General features: G+C 40.5%; 7 protein-coding genes across 19 annotated transcripts; 2 read left to right on the top strand and 5 right to left on the bottom strand.

Moving 5' to 3' along the window:
• Positions 1–159: 159 nt before the first annotated feature.
• LOC105678751 (uncharacterized) lies at positions 160–1,594 on the bottom strand. The gene is made up of 2 exons (XM_012378331.2): positions 1,046–1,594; positions 160–913 (listed from the first exon to the last, which is right to left on the bottom strand). The coding sequence occupies exons 1-2, from the start codon at positions 1,098–1,100 to the stop codon at positions 252–254; spliced, it is 717 nt and encodes a 238-aa protein (XP_012233754.1). The 5' UTR covers positions 1,101–1,594; the 3' UTR covers positions 160–251.
• Positions 1,595–1,773: 179 nt separating this feature from the next.
• Prosbeta3 (proteasome subunit beta type-3) lies at positions 1,774–2,955 on the bottom strand. The gene is made up of 3 exons (XM_012378561.2): positions 2,806–2,955; positions 2,011–2,576; positions 1,774–1,918 (listed from the first exon to the last, which is right to left on the bottom strand). The coding sequence occupies exons 1-3, from the start codon at positions 2,806–2,808 to the stop codon at positions 1,870–1,872; spliced, it is 618 nt and encodes a 205-aa protein (XP_012233984.1). The 5' UTR covers positions 2,809–2,955; the 3' UTR covers positions 1,774–1,869.
• Positions 2,956–3,101: 146 nt separating this feature from the next.
• On the top strand, positions 3,102–7,404 carry Cul2 (cullin 2). 7 transcript variants are annotated; one of them, XM_012378555.2, is made up of 8 exons: positions 3,102–3,363; positions 4,255–4,463; positions 4,541–5,036; positions 5,139–5,318; positions 5,396–5,614; positions 5,690–5,860; positions 5,944–6,879; positions 6,972–7,404. In XM_012378555.2, exons 2-8 carry the CDS (start codon positions 4,345–4,347, stop codon positions 7,101–7,103), a joined length of 2,253 nt encoding a protein of 750 aa, XP_012233978.1. In that variant the 5' UTR covers positions 3,102–3,363; positions 4,255–4,344; the 3' UTR covers positions 7,104–7,404. The 7 variants fall into 7 exon arrangements, with proteins under 7 accessions (XP_012233978.1, XP_012233979.1, XP_012233980.1 ...); XM_012378556.2 differs by having other exon boundaries at positions 3,102–3,587; XM_012378557.2 differs by lacking the exon at positions 3,102–3,363 and adding an exon at positions 3,635–3,655.
• Positions 7,405–7,422: 18 nt separating this feature from the next.
• Positions 7,423–9,584, bottom strand: LOC105678861 (homeobox protein ARX-like). The gene is made up of 3 exons (XM_012378560.2): positions 8,890–9,584; positions 8,339–8,541; positions 7,423–8,260 (listed from the first exon to the last, which is right to left on the bottom strand). Exons 1-3 carry the CDS (start codon positions 9,104–9,106, stop codon positions 7,928–7,930), a joined length of 753 nt encoding a protein of 250 aa, XP_012233983.2. The 5' UTR covers positions 9,107–9,584; the 3' UTR covers positions 7,423–7,927.
• A 98-nt stretch (positions 9,585–9,682) lies between these two features.
• On the bottom strand, positions 9,683–11,065 carry PrBP (Prenyl-binding protein). The gene is made up of 4 exons (XM_012378167.2): positions 10,899–11,065; positions 10,619–10,681; positions 10,284–10,541; positions 9,683–10,209 (listed from the first exon to the last, which is right to left on the bottom strand). The coding sequence occupies exons 1-4, from the start codon at positions 10,937–10,939 to the stop codon at positions 10,128–10,130; spliced, it is 444 nt and encodes a 147-aa protein (XP_012233590.1). The 5' UTR covers positions 10,940–11,065; the 3' UTR covers positions 9,683–10,127.
• Positions 11,066–14,611: 3,546 nt separating this feature from the next.
• LOC105678825 (RING finger protein 207-like) lies at positions 14,612–21,281 on the top strand. 7 transcript variants are annotated; one of them, XM_067358197.1, is made up of 9 exons: positions 14,612–15,056; positions 15,139–15,604; positions 15,702–16,027; positions 16,456–16,616; positions 16,689–17,500; positions 17,834–18,178; positions 18,260–18,539; positions 18,775–19,161; positions 19,561–21,281. In XM_067358197.1, the coding sequence occupies exons 3-9, from the start codon at positions 15,822–15,824 to the stop codon at positions 20,157–20,159; spliced, it is 2,790 nt and encodes a 929-aa protein (XP_067214298.1). In that variant the 5' UTR covers positions 14,612–15,056; positions 15,139–15,604; positions 15,702–15,821; the 3' UTR covers positions 20,160–21,281. The 7 variants fall into 7 exon arrangements, with proteins under 7 accessions (XP_067214298.1, XP_067214299.1, XP_067214297.1 ...); XM_067358201.1 differs by lacking the exon at positions 14,612–15,056 and having other exon boundaries at positions 15,138–15,604; positions 19,561–19,835; positions 19,926–21,281; XM_067358198.1 differs by lacking the exon at positions 14,612–15,056 and having other exon boundaries at positions 15,137–15,601.
• Positions 21,228–24,697, bottom strand: MTPAP (mitochondrial poly(A) polymerase). The gene is made up of 7 exons (XM_012378492.2): positions 24,486–24,697; positions 24,036–24,241; positions 23,632–23,886; positions 23,337–23,546; positions 23,041–23,255; positions 22,714–22,934; positions 21,228–22,634 (listed from the first exon to the last, which is right to left on the bottom strand). Exons 1-7 carry the CDS (start codon positions 24,607–24,609, stop codon positions 22,105–22,107), a joined length of 1,761 nt encoding a protein of 586 aa, XP_012233915.2. The 5' UTR covers positions 24,610–24,697; the 3' UTR covers positions 21,228–22,104.
• Between the last annotated feature and the right edge of the window lie 436 nt (positions 24,698–25,133).

Raw genomic sequence — 25,133 nt, 5'->3', positions numbered from 1 at the left:
TAGAGCTAACAATTTAACTAATATGAGCAACAAGCCAAAAATTTTAGACGTTAAGGAAGACCAGATATTACTGTAAAAAGAAGCAAAAACCATTTTAATCATGCAATTTATATAACGTTCGTCTATGTAAAGGAACTTACTCAAGAAAGAGAGAGAAAAGCATTTGAATTACTTTACTTTCTAAATATAAATTACAAAAGATATGAAATTACCACTTCAATAAAATTTTATTGCCATGATTTATACATACATTACAAAGTTAAGCGAGGTTTGTTACGTTTAGCAACTTTTCGTGCTTTTTTCTCGTCTAAAAATTTTTTAATCATCTCAGTAGGCAAAATTTCGCCTCTATAAGTCCTTGGTATCTTTTCTTTGTTTATAATATGAAGTTTTTCCTTAACATACTCTTTAGCGTCAAACGCTTGTGCCTCCTTCACCTTAGCAATTAATCCAGCCTGAAACTCTTTCTCTCTCTTCTGATTTCGCCTTAGTCTTATCTTTGCCCATACATATTTCATTCTCTTACGTAGCTTCTTCCGTTTGTGTTTTTTTATTTTCTTACGCCGAATTATTATTAAACGTACTGCTTGTTTCTCAAAGATTTTTTCACTTGTAGGTAAATCCATAGACTTTTCTGGCACAGGAGAATCATACTGAATGGGTAAACGGCTTGTAGGATCTTGCAATGGAGGAATCCTTGCAACAGGCATTTCAATAATATTTCTTATTAAACCACTATTTGCAGGCATCCCAAAGTCTATGTTAAGTGTTCCCGGTACAAACTTAATGCTGTACCCTGAATCTGTACCATGTGACGTACCATAACTACAGGATGTCAAACGAGAAACAACGTTCAAATCACAGGTTTGATTTTTACATTGCTGCGTTGAATAATACCTTCTTGCAGCAGTACCTAAAATTACATAATATAATTCAATATGTTAACAACCGATCAATATTATAAAATACATGTGAGTAAATAATGTTAGGTTATAATTTATCACTTTATTTTATTATGTAAGTACAAACTGTCAAATATACATACTTATTCTGCGAACTGTAATTCTGTGAAATGCAGCACACAAAGTATTGATCGACATTGCAGTGATAGATTTTTTGTCGATAATATTAATTTATTTGCAATCACATAACATGCAACACAACTCATAACCCATTTTCTTTTACTTTCTTATCCTCGACATTAGATGGCAACATCATCGCTTCGCACGTTTCATCCAGAGTCCAGAGTGATCCTCTGGTGTCATCGGTGAGTTTACGAAATTGTTAATAGGAATACATGATGATTAGGAGTTTGTACGAGTTCAGTTTTCTTGTTAACAATTGTCGATCCCGGCTAAAATGCGGGCCAATGCATAATTTTAATTTTTCTACGTACTTCTGGACTACTTTTGACAGTATTAGGATGTTCGTAAAATACTTTAATAATTAAAATCTCTTTAAAATTTTTGAAATTTTTTTGTTGCAAAATTAAAAATGTCGATTGTTAAAGAAATTAAAAAACATCTTTTTTAGGACGTTTTTAGACTCTCATCCCATTACTATTGAAATGAAATCATAAGAATACTTTTCTTTCATTGTCAAATTAGAAAAAAGTGACACTAGGCAGAAAAATAAAAATTTCAATCAAGAAACATAACAGATAGACACAAAAATTCGCTAAAGAATTAATGTGATATATAAATTATAAATAGAATTCCAAGTGCTTTTCTTTCAGTTGATTTTGACAGAAAATGATATTAGGAATTTAATTGATTAAATTGTATAAGTTTTTGTTTATATTTCTTAGAATTAATTACAATAATTATTATGAAATGTTTGCCATACATAGTGATGTAAAAAAAGAAATATTTAATCCATTCTTGTCTTGATAGTCCTTTTTGTGACCTTATCTTTCTCTCTGAAACAAAACAGTATATTTAATTAGTATAATATATCAAAATATCAAATGCATTGTCAAATTCAATTCATCACCATTATTATTATACTTACATAACATGAACAACAGCACCCCATCCAGATATTGCGTCGCGATCAAATGCATTTACTAGAGCTTGACTGATAGTCTCAAATAGTGCCTCGGGTTCTAAATTAGGTTCGTACAGTGATTCACACATACCATAAAGCTGCTCTGTACATGTTCCACCTACTACAAAATCTTCAGCTATGTTTCTTGATCCTATCAAATCCATGTTACAGATAAATGGTTCGGCTGTAACAGGATCCAACCCAGCAACAATGGGTTCTACAAAGTATGGCCCGAATCTCCTTTCGTACAAGAGATTCGATACCATGGCTGTGAACGTTTTCGGATGAATCCTTCTATTTTCTTTTAGCTCATAAAGATTTAAACGGAAGCGTAGCCTCTCTATAACGGTTTGGGTGTCGGTGGCAAGGCCGGGCAGACTGACGTACAGATGCGGTCCCATCTCGTAGATCTTTTGGAAATCGCACATTATCGTCTGCGCTTGTATACCGAATCTGCGATCGGCCGCGATGGCCACGCAATTCTTGCCCTTCATGGCAATCACGGCACCGCCGTTGTACGCGAGAATACTCTATAAAAAAAAGCATTACATTAAAATGCACATAAAATGCAGTAGTTCGCGGTTTATTCTACCCATTTATCGCGAAACGTGCAATGTCATCTGTACGATTGACAGTAACATAACCTTTTCGACGGACTGTCTCCGATTGTTTCGCAAATACGTTTAATTGAAAGACAAATGCTTTCTCAAGATAACGAAATGGAGCGTAAAAAATATTCTTTAATAGATAAATACTCACCATTTTCTCGTGATAATACCCTGACCCTCTACAATACAATATCCACAATTAGTTACACACTGCGGTTACACGGTAGCGGGAACACGACGAATTGCGAGTCACTACCATGAATTGTGGTCAATATAGAAACGCATATGCTACTGCATAAAAGAAACAAGATAGAAAATTAATTGGCTACCGCGTACTGTTGACACGCCTGTATTAACCCGCACCAATCGTACAAGGGTTACAGTCAACTCTATCATTTAGTCATTCTTAGTTCATAGTTAATTCAATGCTTGACTTCATTCAGCTCTATAAGCATCCATGACGCCGAATATACCTGCAGAGCCGTATTTGCGCTTCTGTAAAAAGAGCATGGCCGCGCGATGTTATTGAGGATTTCGCGAGTGGAAGAAGAAGAGTGTCGTGCGTTCGTGTGGGACGTTTCGCGCCGAGACAGGCGGGAAAGGGTGGCCGTCTCGCAGAGATCATCGGCGATAACAATCCGTACGTCGAGGAGCAGCAAAATTTAGCGAGGCGAGCGCGCGCGCGAGGATATTTTAGCGAAGAAAACAGGTGACGAGACGGAAGCTAAGAGGCGCTCTTTTTCTCTCTCTTTCTTCCCCGAAAAAAATGCGTTCGACCGCGACGAGTCGTCGCGAGTGTCATGCATCTCGTCGCATCAGGGAATGACTCGCGCCCCCGCCCCGAAAATAAGCGGCTCAGTACAGTTCGTCATTGCGTAGACGCAGCAGCGGTACGCGCCGAGCGCGGAGGACGGCTCTTAGCACGATTTTTCGGTTAGTTGGTTAGGCACGGCATGACCATCTGGAGCCGATGACGAGCCAGTCAGCTGTGGCTCTCAATGGTAGACACGCACACACACGTGTAACCCAGGCAGCCCGCGCGCGACAGTGCGATTCTTCGAAATCGTCATCGTCCCGAAACTATCTTGAGAATATTTCGGTTTTGGTGTCTCCCTTTGTCCGCGAATCGATATTTCGCAACGCGTAGCGCTCGCACTTTCACCATAACGCGGCAAAAGTGTACGCCATTAGAGCACTCTCGATTGTCGATTCAAATCGAATGTTTATGTTTGAATAGTTTCATACCTTGCTAAGGTCATTTAAAGTTCGAAGATCTTCGAAGAAATGATTTCTTTGTACAGAAATTCGAAGCGGTGTAACGGCAGAGAATTAGAACGGCCGTAAGACGCGTGTGTGTGGTGTATTTTACTTTTACGTTATTTTTAAACCGATGATATGCAAAACACTCGGACAAAGCTTTTGCAAGCTCAGCTTTGTCTATATTCGGAGATTTATTCTTGGAATGCACTCGATGCATAGCTTTTATTCGTCTAAATTTTAGAGAATTTGTTCGTTTTTAAATAAATTCTGTCACTTGTAGTGTATGTGTTTACATAAATTCCAATAGAATTATGAATTTTATAGTTTCATTGTTTTGCAGGTTTGTGGTGTGAGTGCAGCTTGTAGAATTAGTAACCAATTGGTACTGAAATCGAATTATTAGTTAATAGTTTTTGAATCAAAGGAAAGAATGTCACTAAAACCCAAGAAAGTAGACTTTAAGCAGACTTGGGATATATTACAAGAGACTGTCAAAGGAGTGATAACATTAGCAAATATACCACGCGCTACATGGAACGACAGATTTAGGTATTTACATAAGATCTGATATTTTATTTAATCATCGAAACAGGAAAATATATATTAAATGTACGTTATGGTTGCAGTGATGTTTACTCTTTGTGCGTCGCATATCCTGAACCATTGGCAGACCGTTTGTATAATGAAACAAAGAGGTTTCTGATCAATCATGTAGAAAAATTATTGACAGAGGTCCAGTACAATGATAAACTGAACCTGCTGCCGGCGTACCATCGCGCCTGGACAGAGTATTCGCAAGGCATTTATTACTTGCACAGCTTGTACTTATACCTCAATCAGCAACACATTAAGAAGCAGAAGCTCTCGGAAGCGGAACTCATCTATGGCACGAGTTCTAACGCGGACGAGTGCCAGGAGCAGATGGAGATCGGTGCGCTAGGTTTGGACATTTGGAAGAGAAAGATGATAATGCCACTTAGGGAGAAACTTGTCAATTTTCTACTCATATGTATCAGCGCCGATAGAGATTCGAAATATGAGTTTGTCGGCACCGACGTGATATGTGGTGTTATACAGAGTTTCGTGCGGGTCGAAGAATACAAGATGAAAGGAAAATTACATGTAATACATTATTGCATTAATAATTAAGATTTCAATTTTTGTGAGAAAAGTGTTTTTTCTTTCGAAAAGCGTTTACTAAATTAACTCTTATTTTTCGGCCAGTTGTATCAAGAAATTTTCGAGGCACCTTTTCTAGAAGCTAGCGGAGACTTTTATACGGCAGAAGCATCAGGCTTGCTGCAACAGTCAGACGTTACACGTTATATGGAAAAAGTAACAATGATACTCAATCAAGAGGAGCAGCGAGCGCATAAATTCCTTCACAAGAGTTCTGTATTACAAGTGCGTTATTGTTCTTCATGTGAAATCAGTGACTTTGTGACAGTGAATGATATGTAATCAGCAACGTTTTGTTGCAGGTTAGAGCGTGTTGTGAGCAGAAAATGGTAGCTGCACAAGCCCATTGGCTTTATACGGAAGCAGAGACGATGATAAAAAATGAGAGTAAGCGAGATTTAGCTCTTCTTTACCCACTTCTGAAGCCTTTATCAGGAGGCTTAGATCCACTTGTACAAAAGCTCACTCGTCACATCACGCAGCAAGGACTGCAAGCGATTGGACCTCTGCAAGGAGAAAATGTGAATATAACATGGAATATTTAAATGCGCATATTTGCGCAACAGTGTGAGAAAATGTAAATTTTTAATTTTCAGGTGTACACACAGTTTGTGGAAAATATGTTAAATGTACATTCTAAATATTCTGAACTGATCAAGGATGTGTTCAAGGCAGATCAAAGCTTCGTAGGTGCACTTGATAAAGCTTGCTCTGCTATTGTGAATTATAGGCCCGTTCCGAAACAACCAGTCCGAGCGCCAGAATTGGTAAGTTTCTTAAAAGCAATTGATAATTTTGGCTTATCATCATATTATAACTTGTAGTGCAATGGTGTCTATGTTTTGTTTAGCTGGCGAAATATTGCGATTCCTTGCTGAAAAAATCTCCCAAGGCTGCCTCCGAAAGTGAAATTGAGGATAAACTAAGGCGTTCTATAACTGTATTCAAATACGTAGACGACAAAGATGTTTTTCAGAAGTTCTATTCGCGTATGCTGGCTAAGCGGTTGATACACCAGCAATCGCAGTCGATGGATGCGGAAGAGATGATGATCGACGATTTAAAACGGGCGTGTGGTTATGAATTCACGAACAAGCTTCATCGTATGTTTACGGATATGTCCGTCTCAGCGGATCTCAATGCAAAGTTCACGGCAACCTTGCGAGAAGGCGACGGAGAAAATCAATTAGGCACTGGTTTTGGAGTGAAAGTGTTGCAAGCCGGCGCGTGGCCACTCGGTTTACCTCCATCGCCCGGTCCGTTTCACGTTCCGCAACAGTTGGAGAAATCGATACAGGCTTTCGAGACGTTTTATCACATGCAGTTCAGCGGACGGAAGCTGACGTGGTTGCATCACTTAAGCCAAGGCGAGCTTAAGTTCAATTATTTGAAAAAACCTTACCTCGTCACCGTGCAGACGTATCAAATGGCGTTGCTGCTGCTCTTTGAAAAGTGTGACGCGTTGCCGTGCAAGGAGGTAGCAGCATCGTTAAGCCTGTCGCACGAACAACTTGTGAAACATGCCGGCAGCCTCGTAGACTGTAAAATTCTCAACAGATCTTCGGGCGTGGAGTTGGATGAGGACACTATTCTCATGCTCAATTTCGATTACTCCAATAAGAGAACCAAGTTCCGCGTGACCGGTGTGTTGCAGCGGGACGCGCCGCAGGACGCGGAGGCCACGCATCGCAGCGTGGACGAGGATAGGAAAATGTTTCTACAAGCAGCTATAGTTCGCATCATGAAGAGTCGCAAGGTGTTGAGACACAATCAACTTATACAGGAGGTGAGTCAGCACTTTTGCACAGTTTGGGCGCGAAGCCCGCAATAGCTATTCGGAAGCCAGATATTGATGTAAACTACTCTGCTGTTTTTCAGGTTCTGAGTCAATCGAAAGTCACATTCGCACCTTCCATTGGAATGATTAAGAAGTGCATTGAAACTCTAATAGATAAACAATACATTGAACGTACGCCAAATAGTGCGGACGAGTATTCATATATCGCGTAGCCTCTTAACATCTGTCACTAATTTATTTCACTCGAGATGCGCCTCGAACATTTCGTTGAAAATTGTTGAAAATGATCGGCAATTATCAATTACACAATTCGCTTCAACGAATTCTTCAAATAGGAAAAAGAGAAATGCTCAGTGAGGGCCCACGAAGCGAATTTATCACAGCGCTTGAAAAATCGGGAAGTGCATCTTAGCTCGCTTATTTGCTCCTAGGATCAATCGATTAATAAATATCTTAATTAATTTACTGACTTGTAATATATGCACACTGAATAAAGATGATGTTACTATTTTATATTTGGAATAACACATCTTGCATAGAGAGTAATTTATTATACGTAATACAAATTTATTGCTTCCTTTCGTAGGATCTACTTAACTCGCCCGAAATAGAACAATTCGGTATCTACATATATATATCTATATATCTATATCTTACAAAATCTATATATATAAATGTGTATATATATATATATATATATATATATATATATATAAATCTATATATATAACACCATTCTTAGTCCAAGAGTGATCGCAGTGTGATTCTTCTAATAAATAGTAAGGCTCTGCGTGGCGTATCTTTAAACAATACGATATACATCTTCATGCTTTAAAATTCTTATTTTTTAAGTGTAATTCAATATAATCCGACGCAACAGTCTAAAAACTCTTGAACAATCGGAAAGTGCATCTTGGATGCATTCGCGATTACAATAATTGCAAGTAACAAATAGCGCAGAAACTTCTCAAGAAGCGTGTTATTCATATCGAATAATGTTATCTATATTGTCTTCTTATGTATATTCTTAATATTATTAGGAACGTGGAGGTTTTAGTTGCAGTAATTCCGGGTCGAGCAGCGGGTTATTATCGGCTTCTGCTTCTGGCGGCTTGCTCATGTTGCTCACAATAAGGGACGACGCGCTGTCCGCGTTGTTGTAAGGAGAAAAACCCGCCCATTCCATGCCGAGGTATATCGGAGGCGGACTGCACGGTGACTCCAGTAGCAAGTGATCGGACTGTTGCGATTGGTGTTGCTGCTGCACCTCCTGGCAATCCGTAGGCGGTAAATGCGACGTCATGTGAGTCGCGATCTTACACTGCTTCTCCTGCTTGCGCCATTTCGCTCTCCTGTTCTGAAACCACACCTGTCGCAGGGAAAGTCAAAGCTAGATACTCCAAAACGCTAATACACACGCGACGAGGATAGACGCGCAGAAGCTTACTTGCACTCTAGCTTCCGTCAACTGAATACGAACTGCGAGCTCCTCCCGGAAGAACACGTCGGGATAGTGCGTCTTCTGAAAGGCGCGCTCCAACTCCTCCAGCTGGAAATTGGAAAATGTGGTGCGGTATCTGCGCTGCTTCCTCTTGCCGATGACGCAGGACGGCCTCTCCTCGTTTTCCGGGCTGGCCGAAAAGTCGTACGCTGCGAGAAGACAGTTTATTTGTCGCGATCTGACCCGAGACAGGAGACCCGACACCGCGCGCAACACCGTTTACGGATAAGGGAACGTAATTGCGAGCACCGGTTGATTAAGTATTCCAAGGCGACGCGATGCACCTTCGGATTTCACATCGGGATCGCTTCATAACTGCTAAACTGATTACCGCTAACTCTATTCAAGAAAAAAGGATTAGCTGCGGATCCACTTAATGCATTTAGCAATAACTTAATTGAGCAAGGCTACCCCCAATTTGGGGAGGGAGTCGCGGGAGACAGAGACGGTTAATTAAATCAGATCCGGAATGACACACGATGCGTCGTGGCACTTACTGAATTTCGTCGGGAAGCAAACCGAGGTGGATTGCGCGGCGATCAGACCGGCCAAGGCAGTCGACTGCAGATCGTCGCTCTGGTTGATGTCGTCGGACACACCGGCGGCCGAAGCCACGATCGCACCGGCTGACACAAGCGGATCGCGTGGAGCGCCGACCAAAAATAGCTGCCTGCCACCATCGTTGCCGCTCTCGTCCTCCTCATTTAAGTCCATTCTGCTGTTCCTCCGCGAGAAATCGTCAGGTCGAATGCAATTGACTTGATCGCGCGCGGAACGCGAAAAAGTTTCTTTAGTTTTCGAGCTAACTGCGCGACAACTTCGATGTTTCCGAAGATTGCGACTTCATTTCCTTCGTTTTTTTTCCTCCTTACACCTGTACGACGTACGCAGAGTAGGGAACAGAGTATATTCAGTGTGAACCCCCTCAAGGGGTGTGGTGAAGCCTAAAAAATGTCTTGCTTGTTCACTAATCAATATCTGACCGTTACAACACAACCGTGCCGTGAAAAAAAAAATTTCTCGTCGACAAATGCGCTTTGTACATCTCTTCCTGTTATTTTACAATTTTATTGCATTTTTTATAGCAACAGGTGATGATCCTTCAGTCAACGTTTTTTTATGAAAAGAAAGATATAACAATTCCGTAAATGCTGAGATGTATTCTGCTGAAAAGAGCGCTGTAATTTTACTTACGTCAATAACAATTTTTTAAAAATTAACACTATTTTTAATACAGATATGATAGTTTCGCCATTTTATCAGATTGCAAAAGTTAAAATGCATATAAAATTCAACTTCTTTTAGGACTTTATTGCTTGGTGTTGTGTATTACAATATGTACAAAACTTATTATATTCATTTATACCTAATAAATAACAAAATTGTGTGCCTTAACAGTGCATGTCTTATGATATGCCTCACACATGTCCAAAAGTGAAAAACGCAGTCTAGATATATATTAGGCCATATCGAAATCAAAATGCAGTTGTACAGAGAACTGTAATTTTGTAAGAAGGCGCTTGAAATCTAACTGTGTAAATTACTATGTAATTATGAGATTGTCAAAACCACTAACACGTGTGTAACAAACACATAATGTAAGAGATCATAACGATGGAAAGTCGATTTGTTTGTAAGAACTTTTCACTTGTGTGTGTTCTACTTCCATACATATTCTGTTCACACTGATTGGTCCCATGTTATATGCGATTATGAGGACCGTTCGAAAATCAACTTAGACATAGAAGAGACGGACTCGACTGGTAGACACTAAGAGATCATCGTCGTAGAATTTTGTTTCTATCACAACGTTGCCGCTATTCGTAAAAAAAAAAAAAAACAAACAATTAATCCATGAACCTCAAAGCATTCGCAGTGTGTCTTCACTTACTTCAATACATTTGCTGGCATCATTTGACTCTCAGGTGCAGCTTGAATCAAGCTCTGCCACGTATTTGTGCTGTTAGGAATCACGAATCCAAACTCGAAGAACCACTCCTCCAAGCAGCGGCCTTTGAATAATACCTTCTGCTCTAAACGAAACCTTTCCATAGGCTCTGCTGAACTGAAATTGATTTCCCTCGACACCGCGCGGCATCGCAGGATCTTCTTTGGTACACGCGCCTCGTGCTCTACATCAGGTACAGATCTACAATTATAAGGTTAACTGTGTAACTTAGTATTATTACAGCGTTGTGCGGCAACTGATTTCAAAAGATCACTCACAAATCTTCGTTACCCTGCCATAGGATTTTCCCATTGTCAGCGTCGCGCAAATTCATCCAATTACTAATAAAGCATTGTTAAGAAAACATATTTGCTTAACGATAAATTTTACCCACATAAATTAACAAATTTCACATTATTGGACTTGGAATCCCAAATTGTTTGAGTTTGACATTTGATTCTAACCTGCAAACATACAATCATAACCTACATTCTAACCTGTCAAACTTTTGCAATTTCGAAAGAATCGCGCTGAAAAAAAAAGAATCGTAAAGGATACACTTGAAAGCCTTTGAGGATATCCTCTCCACGGGACGGCATATTTAAAGTTAGGCGCAATCACAAAATAAATTAGCACTATTATACAGAACGGATACGCGACAGGGAAACTATTGATCCGTCATGCCTTTGAATTGTAAACACTAGTGACGCGGGCGCGGCCATGGCGTATAAAAAAACATATGCAGTAGAACTTGTAATCAAAAAGAATTGTCCAATTATGGTCGACATTCTTGACTATAATTGGTTGATTCGTCTATTGTGTATGTTTACAATCTATGATTTTTATATACTATGGTCTCCGTTGTTGATAAAGTTCAAGTGAATTTTACGTATCTCTGCTGGTTACCTTGCTTAGAACCTTGTTTAGATAAATTATGGGAATATGATCTTGTCATGGCCAAAAAATTACTTTTTTATGAAGTAATGCTTCAATGAAGATTGAAATTATTCAATTATTTAATAACAGATAATTATAAAGTATTTCTTGAAAATGTTTTTAAAAACAATTTTGGCGAATGCACAATGAATATGAACGACTGATGTTTCAAGAAGTTTTACTTTAATGTAAGATCTTTAAAGAACTTGAAATTTTATGTTATTGATTTTTAATCACATTCCTTATGTAATCAATAAACTAACAAAATGTCAAATGGTAAAAGATTTTTCTTAAAACTCAAGTTTTTATTTGAATGACAAATATTAAACATCTAAGGTTAGAAGTTTATATTTTAAAAGAAATAGAATTTTTCTCGTAAATCTGAGTTTTGAGATTGTCAATTTTTTAATCGTATTGCTAAGAAATTAAAATTGATATTTTGTTGTAGCATACATATTGTAAATTTAATGAATTTCTTAGGATGCTTAGAATATTATCGTTGGACGCAGTTATAGCATGATGTAAGAAGCAGAAGAAAAGGACCGCAGATGCATCCTGTTAATCTGCAAGTTGCCAACAATGGAAGCGTGGCGCGTTATGAATCGATTGTTGTAAACCGATGAATAGAGAACTTCGCAATGCAGAAATTGCAAAGCGCCAAGGTCCGGCATTCTCACAAGGACGCGAGGAGAATGCAGAAGGAATTATTTCCATCGAGACTTCAATATTGCCTTAGTGGAAGATCTCGCAATAACATTAGAGAACATAAAGATTGAAATTCTTTTACTGCCCTTGGAAATTACTTGTACTTGTACTTGTACTTTTATCACGGATACTTTTCGTTATCAACTCAAGTAAAAATTTTTTATTGCTATCGTTAATTCATATTGCACGATTAATTGATATGCGTATGCGTGTGATCAAAAATTTTATATAAAGAAATAACAATGATGATTAATGATACAGATAGACCAATCAAATCAAATCTCTTTAATTGAGAAATCGGAACTCAAGTAGGACAAATCCGAGCTGAGACGGAGATAATTGATAATTGGATAATTTAGATTCAGATGGAAGCGAGAGCTCTCGTGACGCGGAAGAGAAGTATGGTTGCACTCTCGACCCGTTCTGTGGTGCGTTAGCTTTCCGCAGCGAGATTCGGATCTACATGCATCAATGGGTCAAGCTGAAAGTACATTGTACACCGAGCGGGAAAATCACCCGTTCGAGGGGCAACGCGTTCGCCGCACAATGCAACGAATTAGAAGTTTGCATCACGGTGCAATTGTTAAAACTTAGTCGCGATAACGGTGAACGAGCAAAATTAATTTTTGCTCAGAACGTGTAATTATTTTGGTCAAGGTGATCTTATAATGTCCGATTATTTTCATTAAAATTCTGTCGATATTTTTCCACATTGATGAATTATATTATATTTTTTATTATTTCACTCACTGTGGCATCTGGGTGTGTGTGAAGCTGGCGTATCATTTCGCGGAAACTCACAAATAATTAAGAGTTCTGACTTTATTTTCAATAGTTCTAGAATTCCTGATAGTTTAAACAAATGATTCTGGCCATTAAACCAACGAAAATGCCTCAGGACAAACTGAGACGCCAACTTCACGCAGCGTCTCACTTTGTCCTACGACATTTTCCTTATCAATAATTGTTGGAAATTAAAAAATTTATAGTCCTACAAGAGTTCTAAGAAGAGTTCTGCCTTCTAAAAGCAAAAAAATATCAATAAAGATAAAATAAGAACAAGCAAATCCTTATATCTATAGATATACAGATGAGACGCCGGCCTATTTTCAAGAGTTCTGTTTATTCCAACTTAGCTCTCGTATAGTTCTGGGCATGCACAATGTCTTTCCAAAGAGTTCTGATGGTTACAACAATTAAAAATTAAAAAAAAAATTATTTTACTTGAAAAACGTGTTTTTTCAGGTATAAAAGTGAGACGTTGGTCGATTTTCAAGAGTTCTGTTTATTTCAACTTAGCTCTCGTATAGTTCTGGGCATGCACAATGTCTTTCCAAAGAGTTCTGATGGTTACAACAATTAGACCTTTTTTTAAAAAATTATTTTGCCTGAAAAACGTATTTTTTCGAGTATAAAGGTCAGACGCTGGTCGTATGTCGATAATTCTATCGTTTTCAAGTGACATTTCGTGTCAGTTTGTAATCACTTTTTATTTCTACGAAAAGTTTTATGCGTAAAAGTTATTAGAATGTTGATTAAACAAGTTAGGTCTCTCGAGACGCTGGACGTATATATATTGAGCTATCGAGGTGAGACTGACTTTTTTTTAAAAAATTATTTTGGCTGAAAAACGTATTTTTTCGAGTATAAAGGTCAGACGCTGGTCGTATGTCGATAATTCTGTCGATTTCAAGTGACATTTCGTGTCAGTTTGTATAATCACTTTTTATTTCTACGAAAAGTTCTATGCGTAAAAGTTATTAAAATGTTGATTGAACAAGTTAGGTCTCTCGAGACGCTGGACGTATATATATTGAGCTATCGAGGTGAGACTGATCATTATTCTACGTTATGGATTTTGAAATTTTTATTTCATTGTGTGAAAGTGTATTGTTTTAAATGTACTTATCTTGTTCTTAGCATAATCCAGAATCACGGCGTGGACATTTAAAACAATATACTTACACAGTAAAATAAAAATTTTTTAATCCATGACGTTGTAGAAAAACAATCAACGTTTCACCTCGATAGCTCGGTATTTATACGTCCAGCGCTTCAAAAGATTAATTTATTTAATTAACATTCTAATAACGCATAGAACTCTTCATAGAAATGAAAAGTGATTACAGCCTGACGCAAAATGTCATTTAAAATCGATAGAACTATCGAAATACGACCAGCGTCTCACCTTTATACTCGAAAAGATACGTTATTCGAACAAAATAATTTTTTTTTTAATTTCTAATTGTTGTAACTATCAGAACTTTTTGGAAAGGCATTGTGCATGCCCAGAACTATACGAGAGCTAAGTTGGAATAAACAGAACTCTTGAAAATCGACTAGCGTCTCACCTTTATAACTGAAAAAATACGTTTTTTGGGCAAAATAATTTTTTAAAAAAAGTTCTAATTGTTGTAACCATCAGAACTCTTTGGAAAGACATTGTGCATGCCCAGAATTATACGAGAGCTAAGTTGGAATAAACAGAACTCTTGAAAATAGGCCGGCGTCTCATCTGTATATCTATAGATATAAGGATTTACTTGTTCTTATTTTATCTTTATTGATATTTTTTTGCTTTTAGAAGGCAGAACTCTTCTTAGAACTCTTGTAGAACTATAAATCTTTTAATTTCCAACAATTATTGACAAGGAAAATGTCGTAGGACAAAGTGAGACGCTGCGTGAAGTTGGCGTCTCAGTTTGTCCTGAGGCATTTTCGTTGGTTTAATGGCCAGAACTATTTGTTTAAACTATCAGGAACTCTAGAACTATTGAAAATAAAGTCAGAACTCTTAATTATTTGTGAGTTTCCGCGAAATGATATGCCAGCTTCACACATACGGCATCTGGAATTTTCATTTTCGAAGAGACGCGATAGCAAAAGCAAAAAGTGGAAAACGTCTTTGGGGTGGAAATATTGTGCATCAAAAGACGGCTTCGCAAATCTCTCGTCCTAGATACGCGCGAGGTATCCTCCGCAGATTTCGCTGGTTTATTCCGAAGATTCCCTTCGGAAGGAGATAAATCATCGATACCAGGAAATCGAATGCATTTGTACGCACGTGTAGCGACAGTGAGGAAAATTTAGTCGTAGCTAAATAAACGCCGAAAGGGAGGGACTGCACGATTAATACATTTTTTTTTTCTTTTTTTAGAATGTGCCCTCCGCCCTGTTTGACGGGCGTTTGCTTGCACCCTTCTGCACCAGTACCATAGTTTCCGTCATCGCATACATATATACATGTGTGTGTGTGTGTGTGTTTATACGTAAATACATGTATATGGTAGTGGGTGGTGCAGACTGCGGAATGGGGTGGCAGCGAGAGGTGAGGAGGCGAGTGAGCGAGCAAGCCGGGTCGACCGCGCGAATCTCTGCACGTACATGCACATGTATCCATATAAATGTATGTATACTGTTGTACGTGTGTACGGCGGGTGGCGCGAGTGAGATCCGGCGGTGGGTGCTTCGGTGACGTCAGTGTTCTGATCGTCAGTTGCGCAGAGACGGGATTGGTCACCGCCACCGCGCTACGTCAGAATGACGGACCGAGCGAGCAGCAGCCGATAAAACCACCCTCTCTCTGGACGGGGCTCTTCGTGGGCGGGCCAATGGTCTAGGTGGTAAACATCGTTCCAGATTACGCGTCGCTGTGAAATCCTCGCGCGCGGGGTCCAGCATCCAATTTGGATAAAGCCAACATTTGTTTTTGTTCCGCAGAGCGCGCGAGCATGGGACAGGGAGCGGTGTCGTGAAGGGAGGACGGAAGGCGCGTGTCCGCGCGCGCGGAGTTGAACGGCGTTCAGGGTGGCCGGCGCGCCGACGACGACGACGACGACAATGGCGAGCTCGGGCTCGGCGGTCGACGGGGTCGGCGACGACGGCACGACGGGCGTGCCGGGCGGCGGGCCCAGGAATCCGCTCACCTGCGGCATCTGCCACGAATATTACAACGAGCCCTGCCTGCTCTCCTGCTTCCACACCTTCTGCGCGCGTTGCATACACGGCCCGCACATCGACGGCACCATCAAGTGTCCCATCTGCGGGTAGATAACTGTGTACAATTTGTAAATAATTTTGTAGATAATTTGTACAACGGTGACGTTCATACGTACACGCACACATACATTCATCATTGGTTTTTAGTTGGAATTTTTCGCTTCATTCACCGTAACATTATGAATTTATACATCTCTTTAGTATTTTTTTAGGATTTTACTTTTTCTGGAAAAAAAATAACTCAAATGCTTCCGCGGCATTTTCATTATTTACAATATTATTTATTAATACCATATACTCTAATTGCATAATTAGTTTATACCAATTATTACTTATTTTCAAATCCATTTCCCGTCTACTTGTAAATTTATTACGTTTTTTTATTTATATCCGTTTATAGCATTGTTCATATTTCTTTTTCACGTGTATTTTGTTATGTAGCTAATGTATAATGTTCTAATATTCTAATATTCAGTCTTATACCCAGGCAACAAACACAGTTGAAAGAAGGAGCGCAGTTGCCACCTCCCGATCAGCTGATACGACAATTAGTGGAACTGGCAAATTCTGAGAATCCACCGTGTGCCAATTGCGACAAGCGCGATAAAACTACTATGTTCTTCTGTACGACATGCGGTATGTTTTCCCCGATGATACAGATTTTCTCAATATCGACTCGTTAATCGAACATAAATAAAAAATTCACAGGGCAGGCGCTTTGCACCCACTGCAGGGAAAACACGCATCGCGCGAAGATGTTCTCCACCCACGAAGTGCTGCATATGAGCAAATGCGCCAAGGACACTCAACGCCGCTGCCCGAACCACGGCGAGCAGTACATAATGTACAGCCAGAGCGCCAAGTGCATGCTGTGCGCCACCTGCTTCCGCGACACGCCCGCGGACGCGCGGGTCCACTGCGTGGACATCGAGAGCGCCTGGCAGCAGGCCTCGAAGAAGATGGAGCGCGCGGTGAACTCGATCTGCGAGCTGCAGGCCGGCATCCGCGACGGCGTGCTCGCGCTCAAGTCCCAGCTGGACGAGCTGCGCCACAGTCTCGAGTCCGAGAAGCGCGCGCTGGGCGCGTTCTGCCAGGGCATGCAGGAAGCGATCACCAAGACGCACACTTACGTGATCGCGGAGCTGCAGCGTCAATTCGAGACCAAGGAGCGCATGGTGCGCACGCAACTGATCGCGCTGGGCAGCGCGCTGCCCGTGCTGCAGATGCACCTGATGCTGTGCACCGCGTTCACCAGCGGCGCGACCAAGTACCAGTTCCTGGAGCTGGCGCATCCGATGCTGGAGCGACTGAGCCGCGTCGCTCAGCTGGGCCATCCGTCGCGGCCGCCTCTGCTCGCCGCGTACATCAAGACGAACTATCGCGGAGACTTCGCCCGCGCCCTGCAACCGTACATTGGCCAGATGCAGATACCGAAGACCGCCACTGTTGAGTCTCTGTACGATCGGTCGGAGACGATCGGCGGCCACACGATACCCCAACCGGATCCGCAAGTACTTCAAGTACGCAAAGTAATAAGTCGCAAGAAGAATAGAAAAATTGCTCCGTTCATCGTGATTGCATCTTTTATTTTTAGCTATGTTATTAAATATTTAATTTTCTTATCAAGATATGAGCAAAAAGTAATATTTTTTTATAAAATAAAATTGAGAAAAATGAAGAACTTTAGTGACGTTCGACAAGACTTAGATTTTTAAATATTACATTACGGGTGGATTTTTTTCTTTTGACATTAACAGAGAGATTTTATTTCTTAAATGTCTCTCCAATTTTTGTTATTTACTTTCGTATTGTATTGTTCGATCGCGTGTTACATCAGGAATACGTTTTTCCAGCAAAGCAAGACTACTCAGAGGCTACCGCCGAAAGGCGGCCCCGACTGCGGCCCGTTCTCTAATCACTGTCGGACCTTCGACAACCAACTGAAGGAACTGAGTCAGCAACTGATGACGGTGAAGGAACGACTGGGCGAGTTGCAGCGGGACGTTTCCGTGTTGAAGAGGGCGAACACGCCGCCGTTGGGCACGCGCTACGACCACGTCGCGAGGGATTGCCGCTTGCTGGAGCAACAATTGGAGCATCATCAAATAGAATTAGAGCGACTGAGGAATGTCTTTGACGCGCTCTGGGAGGAGCAAGTGTGCAGAATTCACATAGAAAAGGAAATCTTTCATTCGCAGGTGCATTTTTCTTTTCCTCCTAAATCGAACCCGCGCTCTTCGCGTCTTTCTAATCCTTCGTTCGCAAATTTATCGTTTTAGATGAACGACATATTGTCGCTGAGGAGCGAAGTGAAGAAACTACAGGCGCTCGCCCAGCACCTAGAGCCCTTCGTCAAATCGTTCTCCACGGGCATCGGCGCCGGCGAAGTCAGCATGGCCGCGGCGGACGCAGTCGACAATCAACATCTGCACGCGCTGCTGGATCACCTGGCGCGTCTGCAGATGCAGGAACCACATCCGCAGGCTCAAGCACCGACGAAGGATCATCGTCATCCACGTAGCACTGCCACAAGTGCCGACAACGCGTTATACATGAAGGGTGAGAGAGAGAGAGAGCGCGAAAGTATTGGCTTGACTTCTTGGAAAGTTAGCAATTTTTGTAACAAATCTTTATTCATTAATGTACGCACCTTTGTTTTCAACAATCTTCAGATACGATAGATGTTATTTGATTTTAACATTGTTATAAATTCTCCAATCTGACATCTTGCGTTTGCGATAAAATAGTGAAGGCAAATTTCTAAATAATAACCGATTGCGAATTTTTCGTTCAGAAGCGAAGGAGGTCCCGACGCGATGCCGCACGCCGTCCGGCGGTGTCGGCGCGGTCTTGGACTCGAGCGGCAACATAGTTGTCTACGGGACGGCAAAATCGACCGACCCGACCAAGCGGGGCGTGCTGAGTCAGCTGATCGAGAAGGCCAGGACGCAGAAGGACGATCGCAAGAAGTCGCCGGGACGCGAGGACGGTCGCGATCGCAGCCAGAGCCGGCGCTCGCGCAAGTCGCCGGACAGCACGAAGCCGAAGACACCGCCCGGGCATTCGTCCGGCGGCAAGATGCGCTCGCTGTACCGCTCGCTGAAAGGCGGCGCCGGGGACACGTCCGCCGAGGCGCTCGATCAAGCGGAAAGGTGCACCGACTCGCAGCAGCCGCACATGGGTAAGGACGGACGAGTCGCCGCGCGCGATTACATATACTGATACATTATGACACGCAGGTCCTCCTTTGTAGTCCAATCCGGGGCGAAATTTCGGGTTTAGACTTAGAGAGGCGATGAACGTCACGACGGCCGAATGCGTAAAGTTATCTCGCCGTTCGTCGCACACGCTTATGTACACGATCTATGTAAATATACATGAATAAAAAATGTACGTTAGTCGATGTATACTAGTAAACGATATAAGATGGGCACACGTGAATACCAATTGCACATTGTCATCCACCCGAGATAAAAAAAAAAAAGTCATTCGCCAACGCGGCGAATTTGCAGCAATCACGCAACACGCCGCACTCGCTAAGAGGCCAAGACAGTCCCCTAAAATGTTTCTGTGCTTCCAGCAGGTGAGGAAGGCGAATACCAACGAATCTCGGAGGCGTCGAGCCTGGGCGAAGCGAAGAAGCGCGTTCAGGCGCAGGTGCATGCGGTGCCGACGGACGATTCGATACCGGCGCTGGCGGGCAAAGTGACCAAGATCTACCCGGCCAGCGACTCCGAGGAGTTGTTCTACGGCGACGGGAAGGCGGACACGAGGCGGCGGCGGCGCGCCAGCTGCGACAGCTTGAGCACGACCGGTTCCGGCAACAGCAGGCGGTCGAGCATCGCCGATGGGACGGTAGGTCAACAATCCGTCGCGCAGGACCCACGGAAAACACTGGTCGTTTTGATCGGACCGACGTCACGGACGTCGTCGTCTCTCGTGCAGAAGCAGCGTTCCTGGGAGACCTTCCCGCGGCCCAAGAGCAAGCGCGGCGGCGGTGGTGGCGAGGGCCCAGGGGGTGGCGCGTCGTCCCTCGGCCAGCTGAAGAAAGCGGACAGCTTCGAGGGCCACGAGGAGGCGGTGCGCACCTTGGTGGCGGCCGTGCAGGAGACGCGCTCCCAGCTGCGACACCATCATCTGCATCATCACCGTCATCATCGTAAGAGCAAGACGAATTAATGGCGCGACTCCCGGTCCTTCCGCGAGCAAAGGGAATAACGTAAAGAGATGTAATGCCCGAGGATGTCCGGCGAGCCTATCACGTAGATAAAAAGAAAGCAAATTATTAAAAGACTAAAACACCGTGTCCGAAAAAAACGTGGCTTAATTAATAATGTTATTTAATAGCATCGGAAGCGCATTGTTGTGAGAGCCGGCATTATCGGCCTTTTCGAAGATTTTGGACATTCTACTGATATAACAATAACAATGGATATAAATATAATAATGATAATAAGAGAAGTCTATTACGCGCGATATAAGCAAAGTCGGAATTCTCTGTCGCGAGAGGAATACAGGCACCTTCGACAAGTGCACTTTCGTCTTTATATTTACTTTTCGGAGAAACTGTCGAGTTTCTTTGACATCCCGACCAAACGCGTGATGGTTGTATTATTCCGAGTTTTTAACGTTTACATTATGTCCCTCGTCGGAGTTGCGGCGTGCGCGACGATGCGCAGCTCCCGTCAACACCTTTTATAGCGATTTAATTGCACTTGATGATGAAAGCACCGAAGGTCGGTATCGCTGCCGTTTGTAAATCAAATGTTGACACGAGACGAATCGTGCGTTACCCGCTGCACGGTCCGTCCGGGGCGGTCGATATACGTAGAGCCTTGATTAGGAATTAGCGTGGAAGAAAATGGTTTTTTTTTTCTGTAATAAAACGCGCGTGTGTAATGTACAATAATTGCAGCGGAACCGCGGTTGACGTTACAATCTGAACACCTGTAAATAGACGACGTTTGCTTCGTTCCACCCGAACATTATTTCGATTGAATTACGCGAAATTCCAATTTCGGTTTCCCCGTTTTTAGAGAGATACGCGAATAGATTCTCATCGCATTCGGCGCGAGATTTTACCTTGAACGTCAACGGGTCGGATGCATAGTCCAGTAAAGTACGTTGCGCGATTCGATCGGTCGAGTAAACGTTAATACCTTAGCTAGTAAACAACACTGCCAGTCAAGATATACATTTACGAATTTAATCGACGATACTCGTTCGCGAAGAATAGCCTAATTCGAGCGTTTACTCGTAATCGCCAATGGCATTAAAAAAAAAAAAAAAAAAAAAAAAGAACTCGAATCGCCCTCCGCGCGGGCGTTTCATAATTACATTATCGGCTACGTCACGTGACGATAGTATTCGCGATTACTTAAAGCGAAAGAGAGAGGGACACGTAAATATAATTGGTATTACGAGGAATCGGCTCTTCCTTGTGAAAGTCAATGCGATCGTTAATCGTTGTTTCGAATTTAATCGAGCGAAGATTTACAACCTTCAGCAGGGTTGTAATGAACGTTCTAATTATAGCGAATGTGTACACTGTAAGCATGTATGAGAAATGTCGAATTGCTGGTATAGTAAAATATATACAAGTTAATAAAATACATCCTTGATTTATATATTACTGTATCTCGAAATGCGAGATAGTCTCTTTTACTTTGGTTGCATGTACGTATATAAAAACATCGAGTTTTTACTCGTCAAATTTGACGAGGCTACTTGTAAAACGGAGACAATAGATGAGAACTTTAGCCATATGCGATGTTCAACAATTTCCAGAATTAATATAACAGCAATAAAAATTCCAATAAATCAATCTGATAATCAATTGATATCTAATAACTTATATATACTTCTTTAATGCGATTAATGTCGATTTATATACATTTCCCTATTATTTTCAATGTTTATATTATAGTACAATAGATACAATTAGTTGCAGTAAGTCTCCAATCTGCAGTCTGTACTTTTTTCTTTTCTTTCTTAAATAAAATGTCTATTTTTCTGATTTTTCACTATTGAGTAATGCCAAATTATATGGTATAAAAAATGGCTGCAGACACTTCAATGTAAGAATATGAGTTGTATATACATCACCGCCATACTACTTTGAATATCATACAGTTTCTTTTCTCTTCGATTGATTTACGTCAACTTCACTATCTCCATATTTATCAGAAATTTCAGGGGAAAAATCTTCCGTGCTATCTTCGATATTCTCTTTTGTCCTCTTCGATTTAAGTGTATGCCTCACATAAAGGTTCAATTTCGTCATCAAAGTCATGAGGCCCCAATTGTTACTCCTGGATGTGTCAGCAGTCTCTAATGTGTAGAGAGCGTCGTGTAGCTTTTGAAGTATACGATTCACCTCGTGGATATTCACGTTCTTGCTAACGTTCAACATCGTTTCAAAGGGATTGGTGATGTGAAGCGCCGAATGCGATGGTTTCTGAATTGGTATGCCTCTGCGAATGCATATGCCTTTCGTATGAAAATCGAACTTCGAGTAGTACTCAAAGAAGCCGTATAGAAGCGTCTCCAGAGAGTCATTATTCGATTTGTGTCTATACTCGACTGGCAATTTCTCAACATTCCGCAAGAAAATACAGTTAATGCCGTTCTCTGTACAACGAGCATCGTTGTCTGCTGCAAATAGAAAGAAGACACAAGATACAGATCTCTGATGACGTAGAAATTGTATAATTTGTATATTAATAGTTCTTACTTGCACACGATATTAACGTTGTCAAAGATGGCAATATATTTTTCTGCTGTAAATAGAACAACACTAATAACGAAAGAGAAAAGTTTGTTATCCACGGCCCTGGCGAATCTGACGTTATCTCCTGGTTTTTCGCCCATTTTCGTATTACTATAACAAGCGGTCTTACCCTGTAATCTATCTCTCCATAAAAGTTTAATAATTCGGACATATATATAGCAATCCTGAAAGAAATGGTTGTTGACGTCATATGTGTTTTGTATTTGTAGGATATAAAAGAATCGTTAATTTTGTACCAAGTCAAAATAATTTAAATATATTTCAACTTACAAGTTGGTTGTGCTCAAGTCACATTCAATATGTGTGTACTCGCAATTGAATTTGATTATTGGCACTCGAGCCTCCAATATCCTTCGCACATTACGAACACCAGGGATGAAGTTCTCCATAGTGCTGGCAAGTATTCCCATGAACTCCTTCGTCCCGTGCCTCTCGTCAAGTTTTATAGATTTTGTGTGAAATATTAATCTACTTTTGGAATCACGCTACAAACATTACACTCCATTAATCTCCTGATATTAAAGTCATAAAAATTCAAATAATTCACGTACTACTTATGTATTTACTTTAGCAGTGTGATCGGGAACAAGAACTAAATCAAGATCACACCTTTTCCTTCCAAAACCATTTACAGAGGAACCAAACGGTAGAACTCTCATGTTTTGAAACAATCTAGAAAAATATTGCTCCAAGTGATGGGCGGTGTGAAATCTAAGTCTTGTTTCTAAATCATTTAATTTTAGTGTTTCATAGAAATCAGTTATTTGTCCTGATACCTGAAAGTACAGTAAAATGATTTCTAATTTCTAATAATATCAATAGTAATATAAACATAGTTGTAAAAAATTAATAACATTTTACCGATTTCGCTTCATATAATAACTTTGCAATATCCTGTTCAGAAGGGCATGTGTAATTATTCTCTGTAAACAGGCGCATACTTTCCCGATTATTGTTCGGATTTTGATTATTGTTCGGATTATATTTGGTTGATCCTTTATGAAACCATAATACTGTTGATTTTACAGGAGCGATTACATCTTTATTTATGAAGGAAGCATGTGATACAATTTCATTCACTGATTCCTTATCTTTAAACTCAACCAAGATATAATTCTAAAAAACAATAAAAATGTGATATCTTAATAACAATATTTATATATTTACATTACTATGAAAAAATGTGTGATAATTCGTATGTATAATATTGTATATGTAAATAATTGTAAGTAAATACCCAAATATACTGAAATGAAGATACATACATCTTGTTTTATGTAGTAATGGTGCATACTTAAAACTTTTCCAAATTGAGTACAATAATTCAGGAGATCGTTGAATGAATTTGATGACAGCACTTGCACCACTATACTGCGACATGCTTGGTGTCTCCTGCTGGCAATTTCAGCTTCAAACGTATTTAATCTTTTTTTAACGTTCGATGCCTTTTGTGTCTTCTTTTCTGTCTCTGCTAAGAAACAAAATCACTGGACAGTAATATAGGTTATGTTATGTTCTAATAGAAATAGATGTAAATTATCTGCGATGCAAAAGAAAAGCTATTGATTGAAAAGATATTAATTTATGCACACAAAACAATTATATGAAAACTAACAAATCTCTTTGAAAAAGACTATATATTTTTATTTGTGAGTTTAGGTTTTAGGTTATCTTAAAATAATGCCATGTTGACTTAACGTGCTGGTTAAATTTACCTTGCATGATATTTGTGATTATTGAGATTCGTGATTTTAATCTCAACGTGCCCGTCTTGAATTTATAATAACAGTTATTTAATAAGCAAAACGCGTTCAAATTAACACGATTGAAGAGCGCCATTATTAAACGTGCGCATAGTTTTGCACCGCTTTATACACTATACACGTGTGTTTAGACCACGGACTAAGGAATAGAGGGACTGAGTCTAAAGTCCTAGTTTAGGCGAGAAGGGATGGTAATTCAAGCGTGCGGGGGGGGACTGCTTTCCGCCATATTGATGTAGCGATTCTCACACAGAGATTCTTCTGTGTCTGTGACATGGTTACACTCGTGTAGTGGTGCCACTAGACATAACGAGTGACAAGCGTAAAGAGATTAGGCGGTTTTATTATTGTTGTACTATAAATTTTATAAAATACTTTAACTTTTATTACTCTGAGGCTCTGCATACAGTAGACAAAATATTAGAAATAGCAATAATCATTTAATATTAAAAAGAGAAATTATTTTACATCTAACAAGAAAATAAAATATATTAATTAGTTCCAATTCTTATTTCTTAATTCATGCATTAATTTTTTCTATTCTTTTTATTTTTAAAATAAATAATTCCAATTTCTTATTTCTAATATTTAATAATTATT

This window comes from Linepithema humile, chromosome 6 (genome assembly GCF_040581485.1).
Source record: "Linepithema humile isolate Giens D197 chromosome 6, Lhum_UNIL_v1.0, whole genome shotgun sequence".
Taxonomy (NCBI): domain Eukaryota; kingdom Metazoa; phylum Arthropoda; class Insecta; order Hymenoptera; family Formicidae; genus Linepithema; species Linepithema humile.
This window is presented reverse-complemented; position numbering and strand designations above follow the sequence as displayed.

Bases quoted from the DNA above. Each gene is read 5' to 3' on its own strand.
- PrBP (XM_012378167.2), bottom strand. From the start codon at position 10,939: ATGCCGTCCCGTGGAGAGGATATCCTCAAAGGCTTTCAAGT. The intron at 10,682-10,898 runs GTATCCTTTACG...ATGCTTTATTAG, and splicing joins ATCCTCAAAGGCTTTCAAGT to TAATTGGATGAATTTGCGCG. The intron at 10,210-10,283 runs GTAAGTGAAGAC...TTTTACGAATAG, and splicing joins ATGCCAGCAAATGTATTGAA to CGGCAACGTTGTGATAGAAA.
- Cul2 (XM_012378555.2), top strand. From the start codon at position 4,345: ATGTCACTAAAACCCAAGAAAGTAGACTTTAAGCAGACTTGGGATATA. The intron at 5,319-5,395 runs GTGCGTTATTGT...GTTTTGTTGCAG, and splicing joins ACAAGAGTTCTGTATTACAA to GTTAGAGCGTGTTGTGAGCA. The intron at 5,615-5,689 runs GTGAATATAACA...TTTAATTTTCAG, and splicing joins GACCTCTGCAAGGAGAAAAT to GTGTACACACAGTTTGTGGA.
- Prosbeta3 (XM_012378561.2), bottom strand. The intron at 1,919-2,010 runs GTAAGTATAATA...GTTTTGTTTCAG, and splicing joins GGTGCTGTTGTTCATGTTAT to AGAGAAAGATAAGGTCACAA.
- LOC105678751 (XM_012378331.2), bottom strand. From the start codon at position 1,100: ATGTCGATCAATACTTTGTGTGCTGCATTTCACAGAATTACAGTTCGC. The intron at 914-1,045 runs GTATGTATATTT...ATGTAATTTTAG, and splicing joins AATTACAGTTCGCAGAATAA to GTACTGCTGCAAGAAGGTAT.
- LOC105678861 (XM_012378560.2), bottom strand. From the start codon at position 9,106: ATGGACTTAAATGAGGAGGACGAGAGCGGCAACGATGGTGGCAGGCAG. The intron at 8,542-8,889 runs GTAAGTGCCACG...GTCTTCTCGCAG, and splicing joins TTGCTTCCCGACGAAATTCA to CGTACGACTTTTCGGCCAGC. The intron at 8,261-8,338 runs GTAAGCTTCTGC...TCCCTGCGACAG, and splicing joins TGACGGAAGCTAGAGTGCAA to GTGTGGTTTCAGAACAGGAG.
- LOC105678825 (XM_067358197.1), top strand. From the start codon at position 15,822: ATGGCGAGCTCGGGCTCGGCGGTCGACGGGGTCGGCGACGACGGCACG. The intron at 16,028-16,455 runs GTAGATAACTGT...TCTAATATTCAG, and splicing joins ATCAAGTGTCCCATCTGCGG to TCTTATACCCAGGCAACAAA. The intron at 18,540-18,774 runs GTGAGAGAGAGA...TTTTTCGTTCAG, and splicing joins CAACGCGTTATACATGAAGG to AAGCGAAGGAGGTCCCGACG.
- MTPAP (XM_012378492.2), bottom strand. From the start codon at position 24,609: ATGGCGCTCTTCAATCGTGTTAATTTGAACGCGTTTTGCTTATTAAAT. The intron at 24,242-24,485 runs GTAAATTTAACC...TTTGTTTCTTAG, and splicing joins AATCACAAATATCATGCAAG to CAGAGACAGAAAAGAAGACA. The intron at 22,935-23,040 runs GTAAGTTGAAAT...CATTTCTTTCAG, and splicing joins GACTTGAGCACAACCAACTT to GATTGCTATATATATGTCCG.